The sequence below is a fragment of the Diabrotica virgifera genome, chromosome 7, assembly GCF_917563875.1.
Source record: "Diabrotica virgifera virgifera chromosome 7, PGI_DIABVI_V3a".
Classification (NCBI taxonomy): Eukaryota; Metazoa; Arthropoda; class Insecta; order Coleoptera; family Chrysomelidae; genus Diabrotica; species Diabrotica virgifera.
The window spans coordinates 228,075,138-228,095,169 of record NC_065449.1 but is presented as its reverse complement, the minus strand read 5'-3'; the positions used below and the strand labels follow the sequence as shown (position 1 = coordinate 228,095,169).

Here is a 20,032-nt window from a genome sequence, read left to right as displayed (position 1 = left end):
AACCTTAGAATATGTAATAAGTAAAATATCATCTGAGCTGACAGGGGGATTGGCGAATCGAGGATCAAAACTATTGTTGGCCTTTGCTGATGATTTAGATGCAGCCGCTCATTTAAAAAGAGACGTGATAGAGGTGTTTTCAGAACTCGAGGAAGAAACAGGTAGTCTGGGCCTTCTAATAAATGAAGAGAAGACGACATACATGCTGGTAACCAAAAATCCAAGACCAAGAGTTAGGCAGAACATAACTATTAATTACCACAACTTCGAAGCAGTAAAAGAGTTTAAATATCTAGGAGCGGTAATCATAGATGCCAAGCACATATCAAAAGAGGTCTCAGCAAGGATGGCTGCGTGGAATAGATAGAGCATTATAATACTCCCTGTTATCATTATTAAGATGCTAAAAAGACAATCTAAATTAAGATTGTAAATGTCAATTATTCGTCCCATTATTACATATGGAAGTGAAACATGGACTCTAGATCAGCGGGAAATAAATATGCTGCTGGTTTTTGAAAAGAACGTTCTCAGAATGATATTTAGCCTTCAAAGAGATGAATTGACAGGACAGTGGGGAAGGTGCAGCAAAGCTGAATTGGTGGCTGTATGGTAGGTACTGAAAACATCGTCAGGCATATAAAAGCTAACCAGATAAGATGGGCAGGTCATGTGGTAAGATTAGAGAAAGACAGTGTTTTCTGATCGACCAGACGGTAGAAGATCAGTAGGCCGTCTCAGAAAAAGATGGAAGGATGATTAAAAATCGAAGTATCCTGAGATAGTAAAGGCTGATTGTAGAATTATTTGCATATTTGAAACAACGATGTGAACCATTTTATTTCGCTTTAAAACTCGTGAAATCCAAACACTGAGAGAAAAATTTAATACCTTTTTGCACTTTTTAAATAATTGTTTAATTGCGGCTCGCGAAAAATTTAAAATTTTGAAAAGTGGCTCGGACTACCAAGGAGATTGGCCACCCCTGAACTATAACATATATTGTAGTCTAGCTCCCCATGAGTGACAAGATTAAAAGTAGTACGAGGTATCTATGAGATTCGTTAATATTCAGCTCAGCAGGGTGCCATTGTTTTTGGTGTGGTATTCCATAAACAAGGGAATTACCTGTTTTATGAAATGATTCCTTGTTTATGTGATTTCACACCTTTATCTAATTTCACACCTCCAATGCACACCAGTGAACTGAATATGAATCAGTCTCCTAAGGGGATAGGCGCAAACTTTCGGCTCCAATACTATTTAGATGCATTGATTTTTTTCGAATCCTGAGAAAACTAAGCATTTTTGAAAAATTTTTGAAGCACAATGAAAGATTACATCACTACTGTGGGTAGAAAGTCCCTGAGAACTTCTACAATGTTTATTCTAATAAGTTGAAAGGGTTGAAAAAGAAGAGAAAATTGAGTGTGATTTTTAATTTCAAATATCTCATTCAAAAGGAACTTTCTGTTTATTCTAAGGGACTTTCTAACTTCGGTAATGATGTAACCTTTCATTCTGCGTTTAAATTTTTCAAAAATATTTATTAGTTTCTCTAGGATTCCAAAAAAAAATGAACACCATGTCCTTGGTGATATTTTCCAAATCGAACATTCGCTATCTTTGTCATACAACGAATTCTGTTACATTTTTCTATTTCACTCGTCCTGCCATTCCAACGTTCCGTGGAAGTACTTTTTTAGATAGTTGGTATAGAGAGCATTATTTTTTGAAAAAATACTGTGATAACACTGGCCTTCATTTCAAAACTATTTTTGTGAGGTGAAGAGTTTTATAGGTGATTTTATATTATTTAGTGGAGTGCATGCTGAGTTTAAAAGGAGCATACATACCTATCTATTATTTCTAAGATGCTAATTTTGTTACAAAGGAACTGTATTCGTGTGAAATGTATAGTATATAAGTTATATACAGTGATGAGCGTGCTAATAACCGGCAAAATATCGCAAAAAGATAGAAAACATATTAAGTCGTAAGATAAAAAGAAATGAAACTAGTAGAGTTAGGAAACTTAGCGATACCTAAACACGTATAAAACACACTATTGTTTCCCATCTTTAGACGTATCAGACGAGTATGTCAACTAAAACTGTCACTGCCCCAGTGTCAGATTTTGGGTCATTTTGGACTACTAATTTTTTTTTCTAACAAGAAATCGAACATATTATAACTAATAACTAATTAGACAACATAGAGAAATTGTCACTGTCATTTTGACAAAACTGCATCATATTTTCTCTTGTCTGTTCTGTTATCTTTATCAATATCTGTTCAGTGCAGTGGTGTATTATTTCAAGAATTCGTCATTGTTGTTTCATAGGAAAGTAGTGTTTATTTATAGTTAATTTATTATGGGCATATTTGAAAAAATAGATTATTGTTAATTGTGAGTTTTAGTTATATGTAGGTAGGTAAGTATATTTTACGTAAAAATATTTCGAATTTTAATGTGAGTATATAAAGTTAGTGTGCCCTTGGCGCTCTATGAACTAAATAAAATAAGACGGCTCTTGTTTCGCTTCACAACGAAATGATTATTATTATTATTTCGTGCAAATACCTATGTTAACATAAAATTTTCACCCATTTTGGTTTATTTTTATAAATATTTATTTATTAATAACAATAGCTATTTGTATAACAAGGGAGGAAAGTGCTACTTTTCCTCCCGAGAATGAAGTTTCAAGGGAGGAAAAGGAACTTTACTCCCATGTTATACATATGGTTTTTCCACCTTCCTCAAATAACAAGTCATTTTTTCATTTTTACTTAATTTATTTACGTAACTAACCAACAAAATTTATTAGAACTAAAACTAACAAGTAGGTACAATATAACTATCAGCTGCCAAATATAAGTCAAATTAATAATGTAAACATTGTTAAATCAAAATAACAATTTACTGTTTTTTATCATTCTGCAAAATACAAGGTGTTTTATAAATAAACGTTAAAATGTATAGAAACTTACGTAATAGAAAATAGATATTGTACAGGGCGTCAATAAGTTATATTTCATGAATGAAATACCATGACGTCACTTTTACTTTTCCTCCCTAGGGAGGAAAAGTACAACTTTACTCCCTACAATGAGGTCCGGAAAAGTATACTTTCGGTAGAGGCAGGTGGAAAACTTGTTTTCTATTACTTTCATTTAGCGCGCCTATGAGTATAATTGTCAAAATATTGATCTTAAATCATATCAAAGATTACCACTGTTGCCAAAGTTTCGCAGACCTTACGAAAAAAGGTATGATACTATCTCCCGAAATATTGATGACGCGCTACTGTATGCTCTTAACCTTCGAGTGGTAACGTACGGTCCCTGACACCGACGTAATGGATTTTTCGCGATAAAACTCAAATGCGCATATTTTTTTGTCCGCGCGGCCAGGTAGCTTTCAAATCCTCATCACACTATTCACTCTTGAAAAATCTGTGGCCACGTGTGGATAGTTATGTTATTTGACCTGACGGTGTGAGAGACCGAGGTTACCGTTTGTGCTATACTTAACGGTAAGTTTTTGTCGTTTTTGGTCCATATATATATATGGACCGTTCACTCTTGTTAGAGTATAGGTCGCTCAAATACTATGAGCTCTTTTAATCCATTTCACGCGGTGGATTAGTCCGCAGTGTCCTTTAGGTCATCGTTCATAGGTTGTGATGTTTTTTTGCCTTCTCTACTATCTTCTTCCACTCACTCCGGTCCTGAATCTTTTCTCTCCAGTTTGCAATTTCCATCTTTGATATATCATCTAGCAGTTGATCTTCCCATGTTATTTTTGGTCTTCCTCTTGGTCTATTTGTTACTGGTCTCCAGTTCACTATCTTCCTGATCAGTTCTTCTACCCCTCTTCTTTGTGTGTGTCCAAACCATCTGAGTCTTTGTGCTTTAATGAATTTTACTATATCTTCTCCTTCAGTTATATTTATTATTTCATGGTTCATGAGCCTTCTATATTCCCCTGTTTCTGTCATCACTGGGCCATGTATTCTTCTCAAATTTTTTCTCTCAATTATTCTTAACTTTTCTTCGTCTTTTTTCGTAAGGCACATTACTTCTGCTCCATAGGCTATCACTGGTCTAATTGCTGCTGTATATATTTTTGATTTTTTTTTTTGCTCAGGTTTTTGTCCTTGAGTAGTCAGTGGTATTTCCAATATACTCTATTACCTGCTTTAATTCTTTCGTTGATCTCTATACTCCTTCCGTTTTTGCCGTCCACCATCACCCCCCAGGTATTTGAAGCAATCTACTCTCTGGAATGTATTTTCACCTATGTTTATTTCTGTTATTCTGTTTACATTGTCTCTTGTGCTTATAAGGTATTTTGTTTTATTCTGATTGATTATTAATCCTCTCGTCTTTGCTTCTCTTACAAGGGTTAAAAGTGCCTCTTCTAGTCTTTTTTTATCTCGTGCTATCAGTCCTAGGTCATCCGCATATCCTATGATCTGTGTTGAGCTTTGAATAATTGTCTTTTTCAGGCCTGTGTCCCTAATTACTCCTTCTAGAGCGATATTGAATAGTGTCGTTGACAGACTGTCTCCTTGTCTTACCCCAAGTTCTATTTTGATGTCGTTTGTCCATAGTCAGTTTAAATAATAGACATTAAGTTTAGGAGTTGTATGTAAATATTGATTACGAAAGAGAACAAGTCAGGTTGCAACAACTTTTTGACGAAATTGTTGCTAATTCCGAACCAGAAACGTATAGTGCGGTGCAGTGGAGTGTATAAAAAAATGAGGAAACAAACGGACAAAAATTTCAGTTTGTGTTAAACATTTGTTGAATAATTTTATTTTTTTTTGTGACATTTCAACCCTTGTCGACATGTTTGTTGATATTTTGTATTCAAAAACTTGACATGTTTTTGTAAATTGTTTGCCAATTAGGTTAGTATCTAAAAGAAGCCAATTTTTTAATGTGCATTTTTTTCCCGAATATAAATAAATATTGATCATTTCTTACTATATTGATATTTAAATAAAGTTATATTAAACATTCAGTCACATCAAAATTTTAACAGAAAATCACAACCTAAGATATTCATTATTAAAAAAGTCGGTGTCGTAGACCGACGTTACCAACTATGTTACAAGAATTCACGTTACATGCGGAAGGTTAAGGAAAAATTCTGAAACAGGTTGATTTCTATTTTTAAATTATGATTTTTTAACATATATAGGGTGAGTGGAGAGGAACACACCAAACTTTAAGACTGTATAATATACGTAAAAATAATCAAAAGTAACTCATGTTGTTATTCGATTTTCATTTGCTTGCTAGATGCAAGTTTTCTTTTTTTCTTACATACTGACAATTCCTCTAAAACCGGTTGAGGTGTGCAAATGAAATTTGGTGGGTTCTAATACATATATATTGCGCTTGTTTTGACGCACAACTATATTCACCATTGGCGCACGTACGGGTAATAGTTTGAAATTTTTTTAAGAAAAAAAAATGGTACGCCACTGAGATTTCAAATTTAAAAGTATTTTTCTATTCCCTGTTCAATTTCTGACAAACAATCTATCTTCATGTTTGTTCATACGACGCTTCGTTTTCATGCAAAAAATAAAATATCTTAACGCTTACAAAGTATTCGAAATAAGTTTTTACACATTCATATAGAAACTTGCTCGAAATCTTTGTAAGCGTTAAGATGTTTTATTTTTTGTATGAAAACGAAGCGTCGCACGAAAAAAAGGAAAGATAGATTTTTTGTCGAAATATTTTTAATTTGAAATATTTCAGTGGCGTACCATTTTTATCAAAAATTTCAGACTATTACCCGTACGCGCGCCAATGGTGAATATAAAATTCTTTATTGTGTGTCAAAACATGCGCAATAACTATGTCTTAAAACGCACCAGATTTCATTTGCACACCTCAACCGGTCTTAAGCAATAAATAAATCGTCAGTTTGTATGAAAAATTTTAACACCCCGTATCTCGGAAACAAATGAAAATCGAATAACAACATACATATAAGTTATTTTTGATTATTTTTACGTATATTATACAGTCTTAAAGTTTGGTGCGTTCGTCCCCACTCACCCTGTATACAGTCGGAAACATGAGCTTAGCCATGAGCGATCTTATTAAACATATCTTTTCTATGTTCCAGAAAGTAATGAACCAGTACCATTATTAAAAGAACAGTTTATATAACTATTACATGTTCTTGCGCTGGCCAATTTTTTTGTGACACGGTCACAGGAAAATACAGTGTGTTTTGTGAATATGTAAAGTGTTATATGGGTAATCTTTCCCATGAACCAACATATAAAACGAATTTCAATAGTGAAAAAAGATTAAACACGTCCATAAAATAACTTAATAAAATAGGTCTATTATGGGATAATAGCCATTAAGTTTTGATTGAACTTGTTTGAAAATGAATCGTGACGCATGGGAAAAAATAAAATGGAACAACAATATTTACCATATTGCTGATGTCAGCCATTGGATTGTTTTTCTTAAGAAAATCTTTTTCTTTAATATCTCTTTCTAAAATGTCTACCTGGTATTTTGGTATGTTTCAATTTTATTTATTAAATCTTACTAAATTGCATTACTCTCTGATTTATCCTGTAGTTTCTGCATAAATATAAAATTTTATATAGTTTTTATTTCTATTTTAGGGTTTTCTCACCATGGAATGGAAATCATGAAAACTGACCTTGAATGCTCTACAGAACATCAAATAAATGCAAACACTGAAGAAACATCATCAAAAAATTCATCAGGTTCTTTGAAACGACATATAAAAACGCACACACCAGAAAAGCTTTACCAGTGCAAAACTTGTTTTAAACAGTTTTCTCAGAAACAACATTTAAAAAAACATTTGAGAGTGCACACTGGAGAAACGCCTTACAAGTGTGAAATTTGTTTTAAGCAGTTTAAACATGCACATGTATTGAAAATACATTTGAGAGTGCACACTGGAGAAACGCCTTACAAGTGTGAGATTTGTCTTAAACAGTTTAAACAAGCACATAGTTTGAAAGGTCATTTGAGATTACACACTGGAGAAAAGCCTTACAAGTGTGAAATTTGTTTCAAACAGTTCACTTATAAATGTAATTTTGATGAACATACGGAAGTTCACATTGGAGACACGGCTTATAAGTGTGAAATTTGTTTTAAGCATCTTAGTACAAAAAGTAATTTAAATGTACATTTGAGAGTGCACACTGGAGAAACGCCTTACAGGTGTGAAATTTGTTTTAAGCAGTTTAAACATGCACATGGATTGAAAATACATTTGAGAGTGCACACTGGAGAAACGCCTTACAAGTGTGAGATTTGTCTTAAACAGTTTAAACAAGCACATAGTTTGAAAGGTCATTTGAGATTACACACTGGAGAAAAGCCTTACAAGTGTGAAATTTGTTTCAAACAGTTCACTTATAAAAGTAATTTTGATGAACATACGAAAGCTCACATTGGAGACACGGGTTATAAGTGTGACATTTGTTTTAAGCAGCTTACTACAAAAGGTAATTTAAAAGTACATTTAAAAGTGCACACTGGAGAAACGCCTTACACGTGTCAAATTTGTTTTAAACAGTTTAAACATGCACTTGGTTTGAAATGTCATTTGAGATTACACACTGGAGAAAAGCCTTTACAAGTGTGAAATTTGTTATAAGAAGTTTACTTGGGCACAAGATTTGAAACGCCATTTGAAACTACACACTGGAGAAAAGCCTCACAAGTGTGAAATTTGTTTTCAACAGTTTCATCAAAAAAGTAATTTTAAAGCACATTCGAAAGTTCACACTGGAGAAAAGCCTTCATCATTATTATCGGCTGTCAAACCATCGAGGGTCTTGGCTTGTTCTAGGATCAGCTTCAGGGTCTTGCAAAAAAATATGCTTACTCGTAATGTGTCAATTTATAAAGCATATTATTTAAGGCAACTATGGACATATTTATAACTTAGGGGCACCTAACCTACTGATTGGAACGACCCATTTCTTGATGTGGCATGAAGGTCAGCCTTCACATGGATGTCAGGAAATATCTTGTCTCCTGAAATATATTAGAAACCTTCCCCCAAATATGAAACACATAACTGCAGTTAGCAACAACTGTGGATGCCAAAATAAGAGTCATCTGACAGTCAAATTTTGGCTCTACATTGTCAGAAACACTAATATTCAGACAGTAGATCATCGCTTTTTTATAAGTGGCCATTCTTATAATAAGTGTGACCAAGACCTCGGTTTGATAGAGTTAAAAAAAAGAACCAAAAAGAACCTGTATGTATCTCAACATTAGATGGAGCTGGTAACTTCTACAAGTAGAAAGTTCCTTAGATTACAGATGAAAAATGACGATTTTTAGACTTTCAAACACTTGCGCTATACTTTAAGAAGAGCAAAGTGGCATACAGAGTATGCATAATTTTCATAAATCTACGAATGATGGTCAACAAGATGGAGAACTGGCAGACTTTAAAGAAGCAGAAGTCGAAAATGACGATTTGGATCACCATTACGACACTGATATCAATGAATCAGAAGTCAATTTATGTATTAGTGTTATGGTGAAGAATAAATTTGTACAAAAATTTCTATGATCTTTTTACATTTTTTTTTACCTTTATGTTGCGTTTCTTTGAAGTAAAAGGGTACAAGTGCAACATGAAAATAACCCCAAAATTAGTAAAGTGAATAAAATTAAGATTTTTTGTTACAACTAATAATATTAATGCCTACAGTTACTAAACCGGAGAAGAAAAACTAGCATTAAAAAATCGTAGCAGTTACAGTGAAGGCTTAACTTTGAACGGCGTTTACTCAAAATTAATTTTTTGTCACTTAAATCTACCTCTTTACTTCTAGGGTCCTCATGTTCAAATTCAATCTTACTAAATTTTATTACTTTCAATTTTAATCTGTAGTTTCTGCAAGTTTTTATTTCTATTTTAGGATTTACTCAGAACGGAATGGAAATCGTGAAAACTGAACTTGAATGCTCTACAGAACAAGAAATAAAGGCAAACACTGAAGAAACAACATCAAAACATTCTATTTGTGAATGTAAAATTTGTTTTAAGCAATTTAAACGGGCACGTTCTTTGAAACGACATATAAAAACGCATAGTGTAGAAAAGCTTTACAAGTGCAAAATTTGTTTTAAGCAGATTTCTCAGAAATATCATTTAAAGAATCATTTAAGATTGCACACTGGAGAAATGCCCTATAAGTGTGAAATTTGTTTTAAAAAATTTACTCGAGCAGACTCTTTGAAAAGTCATTTGAGAGTGCACACTGGAGAAACGCCTTACAAGTGTGAAATTTGTCTTAAACGGTTTAAACAAGCACATGGTTTGAAAGGTCATTTGAGAGTGCACACTGGAGGAAAGCCTTATAAGTGTGAAATTTGTTTAAAGCAGTTTACTCGAGCAGACATTTTAAAGCATCATTTGAGAGTTCACACTGGAGAAACGCCTTACAAGTGTGAAATTTGTAATAAACAGTTTCATCAAAAAAGTAATTTGAATAAACATACGAAAGTTCACACTCGAGAAAAGCCTTCTTCATCATTATCGGCTGTCAAACCATAGAGGGTCTTGGCTTGTTTTAGGGTCAGCTTCAGGGTCTTGCAAAAAACTATGCCAACTCGTAATGTGTCAATTTATGAAGCATATTATTTAAAGCAACTATGGACATATTTGTAACTTAGGGGCACCTAACCTACTGATGTAGCAGGAACGACCCATTTCTTGATGTCGCACGAACGTCAGGCTTCACATGGATGTCAGGAAGTATCATCTTGTCTCCTGGAATATATCAGAAGCATTTCGTCAAATATGAAATAATACCTGCATTTAGCGCCAACTGTGGAGGCCAAAATCAGAGTCATCTGACAGTCAAATTTTGACTCTACATTGTCAGAAACACTAATATTCAAACAGATCATCGCTTTTTTATGTGGTCATTCTTATAATTAGTGTGACCAAGACCTTGTTTAATAGAGTTAAAAAGAAGGAACCAAAAAGAACCTGTATGTATATCAACATTGGATGGGGCTGGTAGGTAACTTCTACAAGTAGAAAGTTCCCTAGAGTACAGATGGAAAATGACGATGTTTTAGACTTGCACTTGCGGTATACTTCAGTAAAAGCACAAGTGGAATACAAGATGGTTACATTTTCAACAGGATAAACCTTTAACACCCCTTTTACAAGAACACCGCTGGAGGTAGCATAGAAGAGTTTAGTGAGCTATCTATAAAACCCACTCGAGCTGGAAAAAATCTGCCCTTCTGCTAGATCTCTTGTCAGTACAGATTGACAAAAGGTCTCATTAGGCAAGCTAAATATTCAAATCTTCAACAGTTACTCAACAACGTACCTCCAATTTACCACGAGTTTTTCATGAATCTACGACATGATGGTTGATGATCAAGAAGATGGAGAACTGGCAGACTTTAAAGAAGCAGTAGTCGAAAATGACGATTTGGATCACCATTACGACACTGATATCAATGAATCAGAAGTCAATTTATGTATTAGTGTTATGGTGAAGAATAAATTTGTACAAAAATTCCTATGATCTTTTTACATTTTTTTACCTTTATGTTGCGTTTCTTAGAAGTAAAAGGGTATAGTATGGTATAGTTAGACCCAAACCCAGACATCCAAAGTGAAAGTTATCCTCCAACACCAAATTGTTCTATATGGTCCACATAATGTTCAGAAAAAAGTCACACCATTTTGAGCGTCGGGTTTGGGGGGGAGAGGGAGGAGAAATCTGCAAATTCGTAGTTTTTTAAGTTTTTCGTCGATATTTCTAAAACTAAGCGGTTTAGCATGAACAACCTTCTACACAAAATTGTTCTACATTAAATTTGAAATAAAAAAGTCCCTATTCATAACCCTTCTAAAATGAACGGTTCCAAAGTTACGGAGGTAGTATAGTATCATTGTTTGCCTAACCCAGAAATCCAAAGTAAGTTTTCCTTCAACACCAAATTGTTCTATATGGTCCACATATTGTTCAGTAAAAAGTTACACCATTTTGAGCGTCCGGTTTGGGGGGGAGATGGGGGAGAAGTCGGTAAATTAGTAGTTTTTTTACGTTTTTCGTCAATATTTCCAAAACTATGCTTTAGCGTAAGGAATGTTCTATAGAAAAATGTTCTACATAAAATTTAAAACAAAAAAGGTTGTATACGTAATTGTTATAAAATCAACGGTTCCAGAGTTACGGAGGGTGAAAAGTGGAGGTTTTCGATACTTTTTATATTTAACGATTTCTCCCCCCTCTCCCCCCAAACCCGACGCTCAAAATGGTGTGACTTTTTCTGACCATTATGTGGACCATATAGAACAATTTGGTGTTGGAGGATAACTTTCACTTTGGATGTCTGGGTTTTTGGTATAGTTATATCATAAATATTGCCCAAAAAATATAAAAATTATCGAAAACCTCGACTTTTCACCCTCCGTAACTCTGGAACCGTTGATTTTATAACAATTATCTATTGAACATTTTTTGTGTTAAATTTCATGTAAAACATTTTTGTATATAACATTGTTTACGCTAAAGCATAGTTTTAGAAATATTGACGAAAAACGTAAAAAAACTACTAATTTACAGGCTTTTCTCCCATCTCCCTCCCAAACCGGACGCTCAAAATGGTGTAACTTTTTACTGAACAATATGTGGACCATATAGAACATTTTGGTGTTGGAGGAAAACTTTTACTTTGGATGTTTGGGTTAGGCCTTTTTTGGACCAGTTATACTATACTACCTCCGTAATATTGGAACCATTCATTTTAGAAAGATTATGCATAGGGCCTTTTTTATTTCAAATTTAACGTAGAACAATTTTGTATAGAGGGTTGTTCATGCTAAACCGCATAGTTTTAGAAATATTGGCGAAAAACTTAAAAAACTACGAATTTACCGATGTCTCCCCCTCTCCCCTCCAAACCCGACGCTCAAAATGGTCTGACTTTTTTCTGGACATTGTGTGGACCATATAGAACAATTTGGTGTTGAAGGATAACTTTCACTTTGGATGTCTGGGTTATGCCATCTTTTGGATCAACTATACTATACTAGTAGTGAACTTAAAAATAGCCCAAAAATTAGTAAAGTGAATAAAATTAAGATTTTTTGTTACAACTAATAATAATAATGCCTACAGTTACCAAACTGGAGAAGAAAAACTAGCATTAAAAAATCTTGGCAATTACAGTGAAGGCTTAACTTTGAACGGCGTTTACTCAAAATTAACTTTTTGTCACTTAAATTTACATCTTCCTTCTAGAGTCCTCATAATCAATCTTACTAAATTGTCTTGCTCTCTGTTTTAACCTGTAGTTTCTGCATACAAAAATGTGTAAAGTTTTTATTTCTATTTTAGGTTTCTCTCAAAACGGAATGGAAATCATGAAAACTGAACTTCAATGCTCTACAGAACATCAAATAAATGCAGACAATGAAGAAACAACATCAAAAAATTCTATTTGTGAATGTAACATTTGTTTTAAGCAATTTAAACATGCAGGTTCTTTGAAACGACATATAAAAACGCACACAGCAGAAAAGCTTTACAAGTGTGAAATTTGTTTTAAGCAGTTTAAACAAGCACATGGTTTGAAAGGGCATTTGAGATTGCACACTGGAGAAAAGCCTTATAATTGCGAGATTTGTTTCAAACAGTTCACTTATAAAAGTTCTTTGGATGAACATACGAAAGTTCACTTTAGAGACACGGCTTATAAGTGTGAAATTTGTTTTAAGCAGCTTACGAGAAAACGTAGTTTAAAAGTACATTCAAGAGTGCACACTGGAGAAACGCCTTACAAGTGTGAAATTTGTTTTAAACAGTTCACTTATAAATGTTCTTTGGATAAACATACGAAATTTCACACTGGAGACACGCGTTATGAGTGTGAAATTTGTTTTAAACAGCTTTCTACAAAACGTGAATTAAAAACACATTTGAGAGTGCACACTGCAGAACCACCTTACAAGTGTGAGATTTGTTTTAAACAGTTTAATCGAAGAAGTAAATTGAAAATACATTTGAGAGTGCACACTGGAGAAAAGCCTTACAAGTGTGAAATTTGTTTTAAAAAATTCACTCGAGCAGACGTTTTGAAAAGTCATTTGAGAGTGCACACTGGAGAAAAGCCTTACATGTGTGAAATTTGTTTTAAACAGTTTAATCGAAGAGGTAATTTGAAAACACATACGAAAGTTCACACTGGAGAAAAGCCTTCATCATCATTATCGGCTGTCAAACCATAGAGGGTCTTGGTTTGTTCTAGGATCAGCTTCCATTTCTTCCTATTATTCGCCTTGGATTTTTAATTTCGTTCTTTTTGTTCTTTTAGATGTCGTGTTCTCCGACTTCCTTTATTACGCTGTTGGCATGTTCTTGTTGTTGACTTATTCTTTTAGTATTGGCAGCCGCAGGCGGCTACATTCTGTTGATGTAGAATTTTTTGTTAATAAACTTACGTGCATAGAAATCGGCCCACTTAAAACTTTGGCCATTTTTGATGTCTCATATTTCCTAAACCTGTTGGCCGATTTAAGTGATTTTTAGAACATGTTATAGCCTGATTCTTAAGCAATACCATTGTAATATTATTGTTGCAAAACAGGTAAATCTTCATTGTATACCGGGTGTACCAATCAAACTGTGTTTTTTCTCAAAGTTCGCATTACCCTGTGGAATATTCTAGCATTTATAAAATACTGAAATTAAAACCCAACTATAGCCTCAGGTTTTCTTAACATTCTGTTTTTTGATTCATTCGTTTATGTTAAATAATAAAAAAGTTAGGTACTTTAACAACTAAACATGTTCTTCATCGATACACGGTGTTTCTAAATAAGTGCGACAAACTTTAAGGGGTAATTCTGCATGAAAAAATAATGACAGTTGGCTTTACAAACGTATGCCCGCAAATGTTTCGTTTCCGAGATACGGGATGTTGAATTTTTCTTACAAACTAACGATTTATTTATTCATTTAAAACCAGTTGAGATATGCAAATGAAATTTGGTAGGTTCTAAGAGATAGTTATTGCGGATTGTTTTGCATAAAATTAAGAATTTTATATTCACCATTAGCGTGCATACGGGTAATATGATTGGTCATATTACACGTACGCGCGCTAATGGTGAATTAAATTCTTAATTGTATGTCAAAAATGTGCAATAACTACGTCTTAAAACCTACCAAATTTCATTGGCATATCTCAACTGGTTTTAAAGCAATAAAATAAATCGTCAGTTTGTAAGAAAAAATTCAACATCCCGTATCTCGGAAACGAAACATTTGCGGACATACGTCTATAAAGCCAACTGTCGTTATTTTTTCATGCAGAATTACCCCTTAAAGTTTGTCACACTTATTTAGACACACCGGTTATTGATGAAGAACATGTCTAGTTGTTAAAGTACCTAACTTTTTTATTATCCAACTAAAATGAATGAATCAAAAAACAGAATGTTAAGAAAACCTGAGGCTATAGTTGGGTTTTAATTTCAGTATTTTATAAATACTAGAATATTCCACAGGGTGATGCGAACTTTGAGAAAAAACAGTTTGATTGGTACACCCGGTATACAATGAAAATTTACCTGCTTTGCCACAATACTATTACAGTGGTATTGTTAAAGGATCAGGCTATAACATGTTCAAAAAGTCACTTAAATCGGCCACCAGGTTTATGAAATATGAGACATCAAATATGACCAAATTTTTAAGTGGGCCGATTTCTATGCACGTAAGTTTAGGATGAGTTCGGCTTTGACTTTTCTCTTTTTCATGTCTGTTTCTTTCATGATTATTTATGCATCTTTCTCTTTACTCTGTATCTTTTATGAATCTTTACTCTGCTCGTTGTCCCAGACATGTTGGAATATCTGGTATTTCTCGAAATCTCTGTTTTTGATATGTTTCATATGCTCTTTTACACTGACATTTAGTGGTATTGCAGTTTCTCCCACGTAGAAATTGTTGCATTGACATGGTATTTTATAGATACACACCAAATGTCGGTTTGCTGCGTTTGACCCAGAAAATTCATATTTTAAACTATGTTCTAATATTTTATGTTCTGCGAGAAACTGAGTACATATAACAGGCCTCCCAAAAACCAGCTGTGGTTTGATTCTTCATGCTTTAGCGAATTAGTCTTATAAACAAAACTTAAAGCTATGTAAAAAATAAAAGAGGAAAAGTGATAAAGTAATTTTTTAATAATATATTTTTTATATTTTTCACCTTTCTGGAGAATATGGGACGGGGATCTACTGTAAGTCTTCAATATTATAATAAAAGTTATGAATTTTTTAAAATAAAAGGTGCACATTTATGGTTTGCAAAGTTTAATCGCAAAAGTTGCGTGCCACAATTTTAAATGTAGCCGTTTTATCACGTTTATGTAAAATATAGAGCACAAAGAAGTTTTAACATCATTACAATTTAAGTGACTTAAAATAATTTTTTTCTAGTAATTTTTTGTAATTAAGTTAATGCTGCTGAAATATAATATGAAATGTAAATCTGAATATTGAAATTTTATCATACAAAAATAAATGAATTCTTTTAATTATGTTATTACAACTTTTATTTCTTTTTATATTACTTATTGCGTCATCCACCGGTTCTAATTTATTACTACATGAAATATTACACGTACAAATATCACATTTGGCCTAGGCCAAACTAGTTTGTCCTGAACGCAATATGATAAACTAGTTTGTCCTAAACGCGATAGAATAAACTAGTTTGTCTTGATGTTAATACGCACACTTCAGGAGAACCTAGTACAAACATTATAATATGCCTACAAAGCCAAAATAAATATAAACTTACGTGCATTGAAATTGGCCCACTTAAAAATTTGGTAATTTTTGATGTCTCATATTTCCTAAACCTGTTGACCGATTTAAGTGATTTTTTGAACATGTTATAGCCTGATCCTTTAACAATAACACTGTAATAATATTGTTGCTAAACAGGTAAATTTTCATTGTATACCGGGTGTGCCAATCAAATTGTGTTTTTTTTTTCTCAAAGTTCGCATCACCCTGTGGAATATTCTAGCATTTATAAAATACTGAAATTAAAACCCAACTATAGCCTCAGGTTTTCGTAACATTCTGTTTTTTTTATTCATTCGTTTATGTTGGATAATAAAAATGTTAGGTACTTTAATAACTAGACATATTCTTCATCAATACACGGTGTTTCAAAATAAGTGCGACAAACTTTAAATTCTGCATGAAAAAATAATGACAGTTGGCTTTACAAACAAATGTCTCGTTTCCGAGATACGGGATGTTGAATTTTTTCTTACAAACTGACGATTTAATTATTGCTTTAAAACCAGTTGAGATATATACAAATGAAAGGGCCTAGCCGGGTAAGATGGTGAAAAGTGCCCCCAGCTCGATTTAAATTCCATATAGGCCAATTTTTAGCACATATAGAGGAACTCAATTTCTGAAATTTTTAGCCCCCTAGGTGGTCACGTGACCCCCCTAGAGCCTAATTAGGCTTTTTATGTTTTTATTTTTTATCTCAGGCGCATCAAGAGCTAGCCAAAAACTTTATTAAAAAAAGTTGTAAGTTCCAAAAAGATCTATAAGAAAATTTTTTTTTTAATTTTTTGGCGGGAAATTCGAATTTTTAGAACAATTTTAAACTTTTAAATGACTCTGAAAAAAAAACTAAGACACTCGTTTTTACGAAAATTAATTATAATGTGTATTTTTGCACAATCTTTCACTCTCAATTTTTTCAGATTTTTAAAATTGGTGAAACGTACCTTTAAAAATAAAAAACCGCATTTTTTCAGTTTTTTTTTGGTATTTTGAAACAATTTTATACATATTTTTCAAAAAAGGTAACACTATCACTAGAATAGGTAAAAAACTGAAAAATAATTGGGGTTTGCTTAATAAAAATTTTTTGTAAAGCCATCCATTTTCAAAATACAGGGCGTTGAAGAAAATAAAATTTTACACATTTTTTACGATTTTGCTGAAACTACTGGCAACATTGCAATAAAACTTGGCGGGATTTAAGAGCTGGTTATTGTGCATATTTTTACATACAATTAATGATTTGATATTCATCATTGGCTCGCATAGGGGTAATGGTCTGAACTTTTTAAAGAATAAAGATAGTACGCCACTGACATATTTCAAATTAACAATCGTTTTTTAATTTCTCGTTCAATTTGTGACAAAAAATGTATCTTCTTATTTTTTCATACGACGCGCCATTTTTATTCAAAAAATAAAAGATCTTAACCCTTACAAAGTATTCGAACTTCTAGTAGTTTCTACATCTACATACATAATAAACTCATACATCCATTATCAAAATTAATTCGAATACTTTGGAAGCGTTAAGATATTTTATTTTTTGCAGCAATACAGCGCGTCGTATGAAAAAATGAGAAGATAGATTCTTTATTGCAAATTGAACGAGGAATTCAAAAATGATTGTTAATTTGAAATATGTCAGTGGCGTACTATCTTTTTTTCTTTGAAAAGTTCAGACCATTACCCCTATGCGCGCCAATGATGAATATTAAATCCTTAGTTGTATGTCAAAACATGCACAATAACTACCTCTTAAAACCCGCCAAGTTTTATTACAATGTTGCCAGTAGTTTCGGCAAAATCGTAAAAAATATGTAAAATTTTGTTTTCTTCAACGCCCTGTATCTTGAAAATGGATGGCGTTACAAAAAATTTTTATGAAGCAAATCCTAATTATTTTTCAGTTTTTTACCTATTCTAGTGACGGTGTTAAATTTTTTGAAAAATATGTATAAAATTGTATCAAAAAAACGAAAAAAAAAACCGAAAAAATGCGGTTTTTTATTTTTAAAGGTACGTTTCACCAATTTTAAAAATCTGAAAAAATTGAGGGTGAAAGATTGTGTAAAAATACACATTATAACTAATTTTCGTAAAAACGAGTGTCTTAGTTTTTTTTTCAGATTTATTTAAAAGTTTAAAATTGTTCTAAAAATTCGAATTTCCCGCCAAAAAAATAAAAAAAATTTTTTCATATAGATCTTTTTGAAACTTATAACTTTTTTAAATAAACTTTTTGGCTAGCTCTTAATGCGGCTGAGATAAAAAATAAAAACATAAAAAGCCTAATTAGGCTCTAGGGGGGTCACGTGACCACCTAGGGGGCTAAAAATTTCAGAAAGTGAATTCCTCTATATGTGCTATAAAGTGGCCTATATGGAATTTAGATTGGGTTGGGGGCACTTTTCACCATCTTACCCGGCTAGGCCCTTTGGTAGGTTTTAAGAGAGAGCTATTGCGGAATTTTTGACATAAAATTAAGAATTTTATATTCACCATTAGCATACATACACTCAACGAAAAAGGTACGTAATATCAATAAAAATGTTAATTCAGACAACAAACGCAATTCTTAAAATTTGTCCAATTCTTGGTTTTATTGGAACAACAAATCGATGTTCATCAATTCATTATTTTCGTTAGTTGAGCCAATGTATTACGTTTATTGAATGGACGAACATTCATTATGTATACCATAATATTACTTTATTGATATTACGAACTCAGTTCATTGAGTCAACGAACACTATTTATTGAATCAATGAACTTTCATTATGTATAACATAATCTCACTTTATTGATATTACGAACTCTGTTCATTGAGTCAACGAACACTATTTATTGAAACAACAACGTCGTTAATTGACCGACGAAGACCATTCGTTGTACCAATAACAGTGTTATTTCTCCTAACGTATTTCGTTTATTTCTACAATTATTTCCGTTTATTGTTACAATTAATTCCGTTCATTGGCACAATAAATACGGTTATTCTTACAAGCAATTCTATTCATTCTTACAATCAGTTTCGTTCATTCCTACTATGAACCTATTTTATATTAATAATTACTGAATGCATTAGCCCAATGTATCATATTAATTGATTAATAATAATTTTTTAAATCCCTTTTTTTGTCCTTAACCTTTAGGACTTTACACTGTGTGATTTCTCATAATTATTATATCGCTTATACAGTGCACTGGAATAAGTGTTACACTCCCGCCCCCCTTATTAACTTATTTATTTTTAGCACATAAGCAAAACGCTCAGACAGGTCGATTTTTAAAATTATCAAAGTATATTATAACATCAATATTTCGAACTTTACACGATCCCTCTTCAGGTGACAGGCGTAACTTTTATTTTTTTTAATGGGAAAGTACATCATGTGACAGCTCATTTAAAAGTGTTTGAAATGGTGATTTCAAAAATGTATAACACTTTAATCATTTTTGAGAGCGCACGGGCAAAATTTCGATCGAATTATTTTTAAACGCATTAATTTTTTTGGAATCCTGAGAAAACTAATAAGTATTTTTGAAAAATTTAACCGCAGAATAAAAGACTACATTATTACTGAGGGCTGAAAGTCCCTTAGAATAAACAAAAAGTTTCTTTTGAATAGTATATTTGAAATAAAAAATCATACTAAATTTTCTCTTTTTCACCCCTGTGACTTATTAAAATAATCATTATAGAAGTTCTCAGGGACGTCAGACCCTCGATAATACTGTAATATTTTATTCTGCGTTTAAATTGTCAAAAATACTAATTATTTTTTTAATTCAGGATTAGAAAATTCATTTTCAGTTCATCTTATAAATAACATCACAAGACAATATTAAAAGTAAACACTTACAAACATAAGACACTGACAAGTTTATTTTTAATTAGAATGTTCTCCCGTATTTACCTTATCAGAAAAAACTTACTTTTATTCAAATATAAAAAATAAGTAATATCTTATCCTCATCTTCCTTCTACTACGGACTACACTTGGAAACAAAATGCAATTATTATTCGGCACTTTCAAGGAAAAGCCGTTACATTTCAAATGGTCAAGCAAAACATTTATTGTCTCAACAACCACGATTATTGTCACAATTAACGCATTGATT

General features: G+C 32.6%; 2 protein-coding genes across 4 annotated transcripts in view; one reads left to right on the top strand and one right to left on the bottom strand.

The window, feature by feature from the left end:
- The window catches only part of LOC114344460 (DNA polymerase eta), a 380,902-nt gene that overhangs the window by 248,173 nt on the left and 112,697 nt on the right, over positions 1–20,032 (bottom strand). The window lies entirely within an intron of this gene.
- Positions 1–20,032, top strand: part of LOC126887653 (zinc finger protein 239-like) — a 39,714-nt gene that overhangs the window by 13,236 nt on the left and 6,446 nt on the right. Inside the window, exon 3 of one of the 3 annotated variants that reach the window (XM_050655277.1) lies at positions 12,423–14,641. The exons of the other annotated variants lie outside the window; for them this stretch is intronic. Coding sequence (XP_050511234.1) covers positions 12,423–13,312 — 890 coding nt within the window. The 3' untranslated portion in view covers positions 13,313–14,641. Of the gene's footprint in view, positions 1–12,422; positions 14,642–20,032 lie in introns of those variants that run through there. 3 annotated transcript variants of the gene reach the window in all.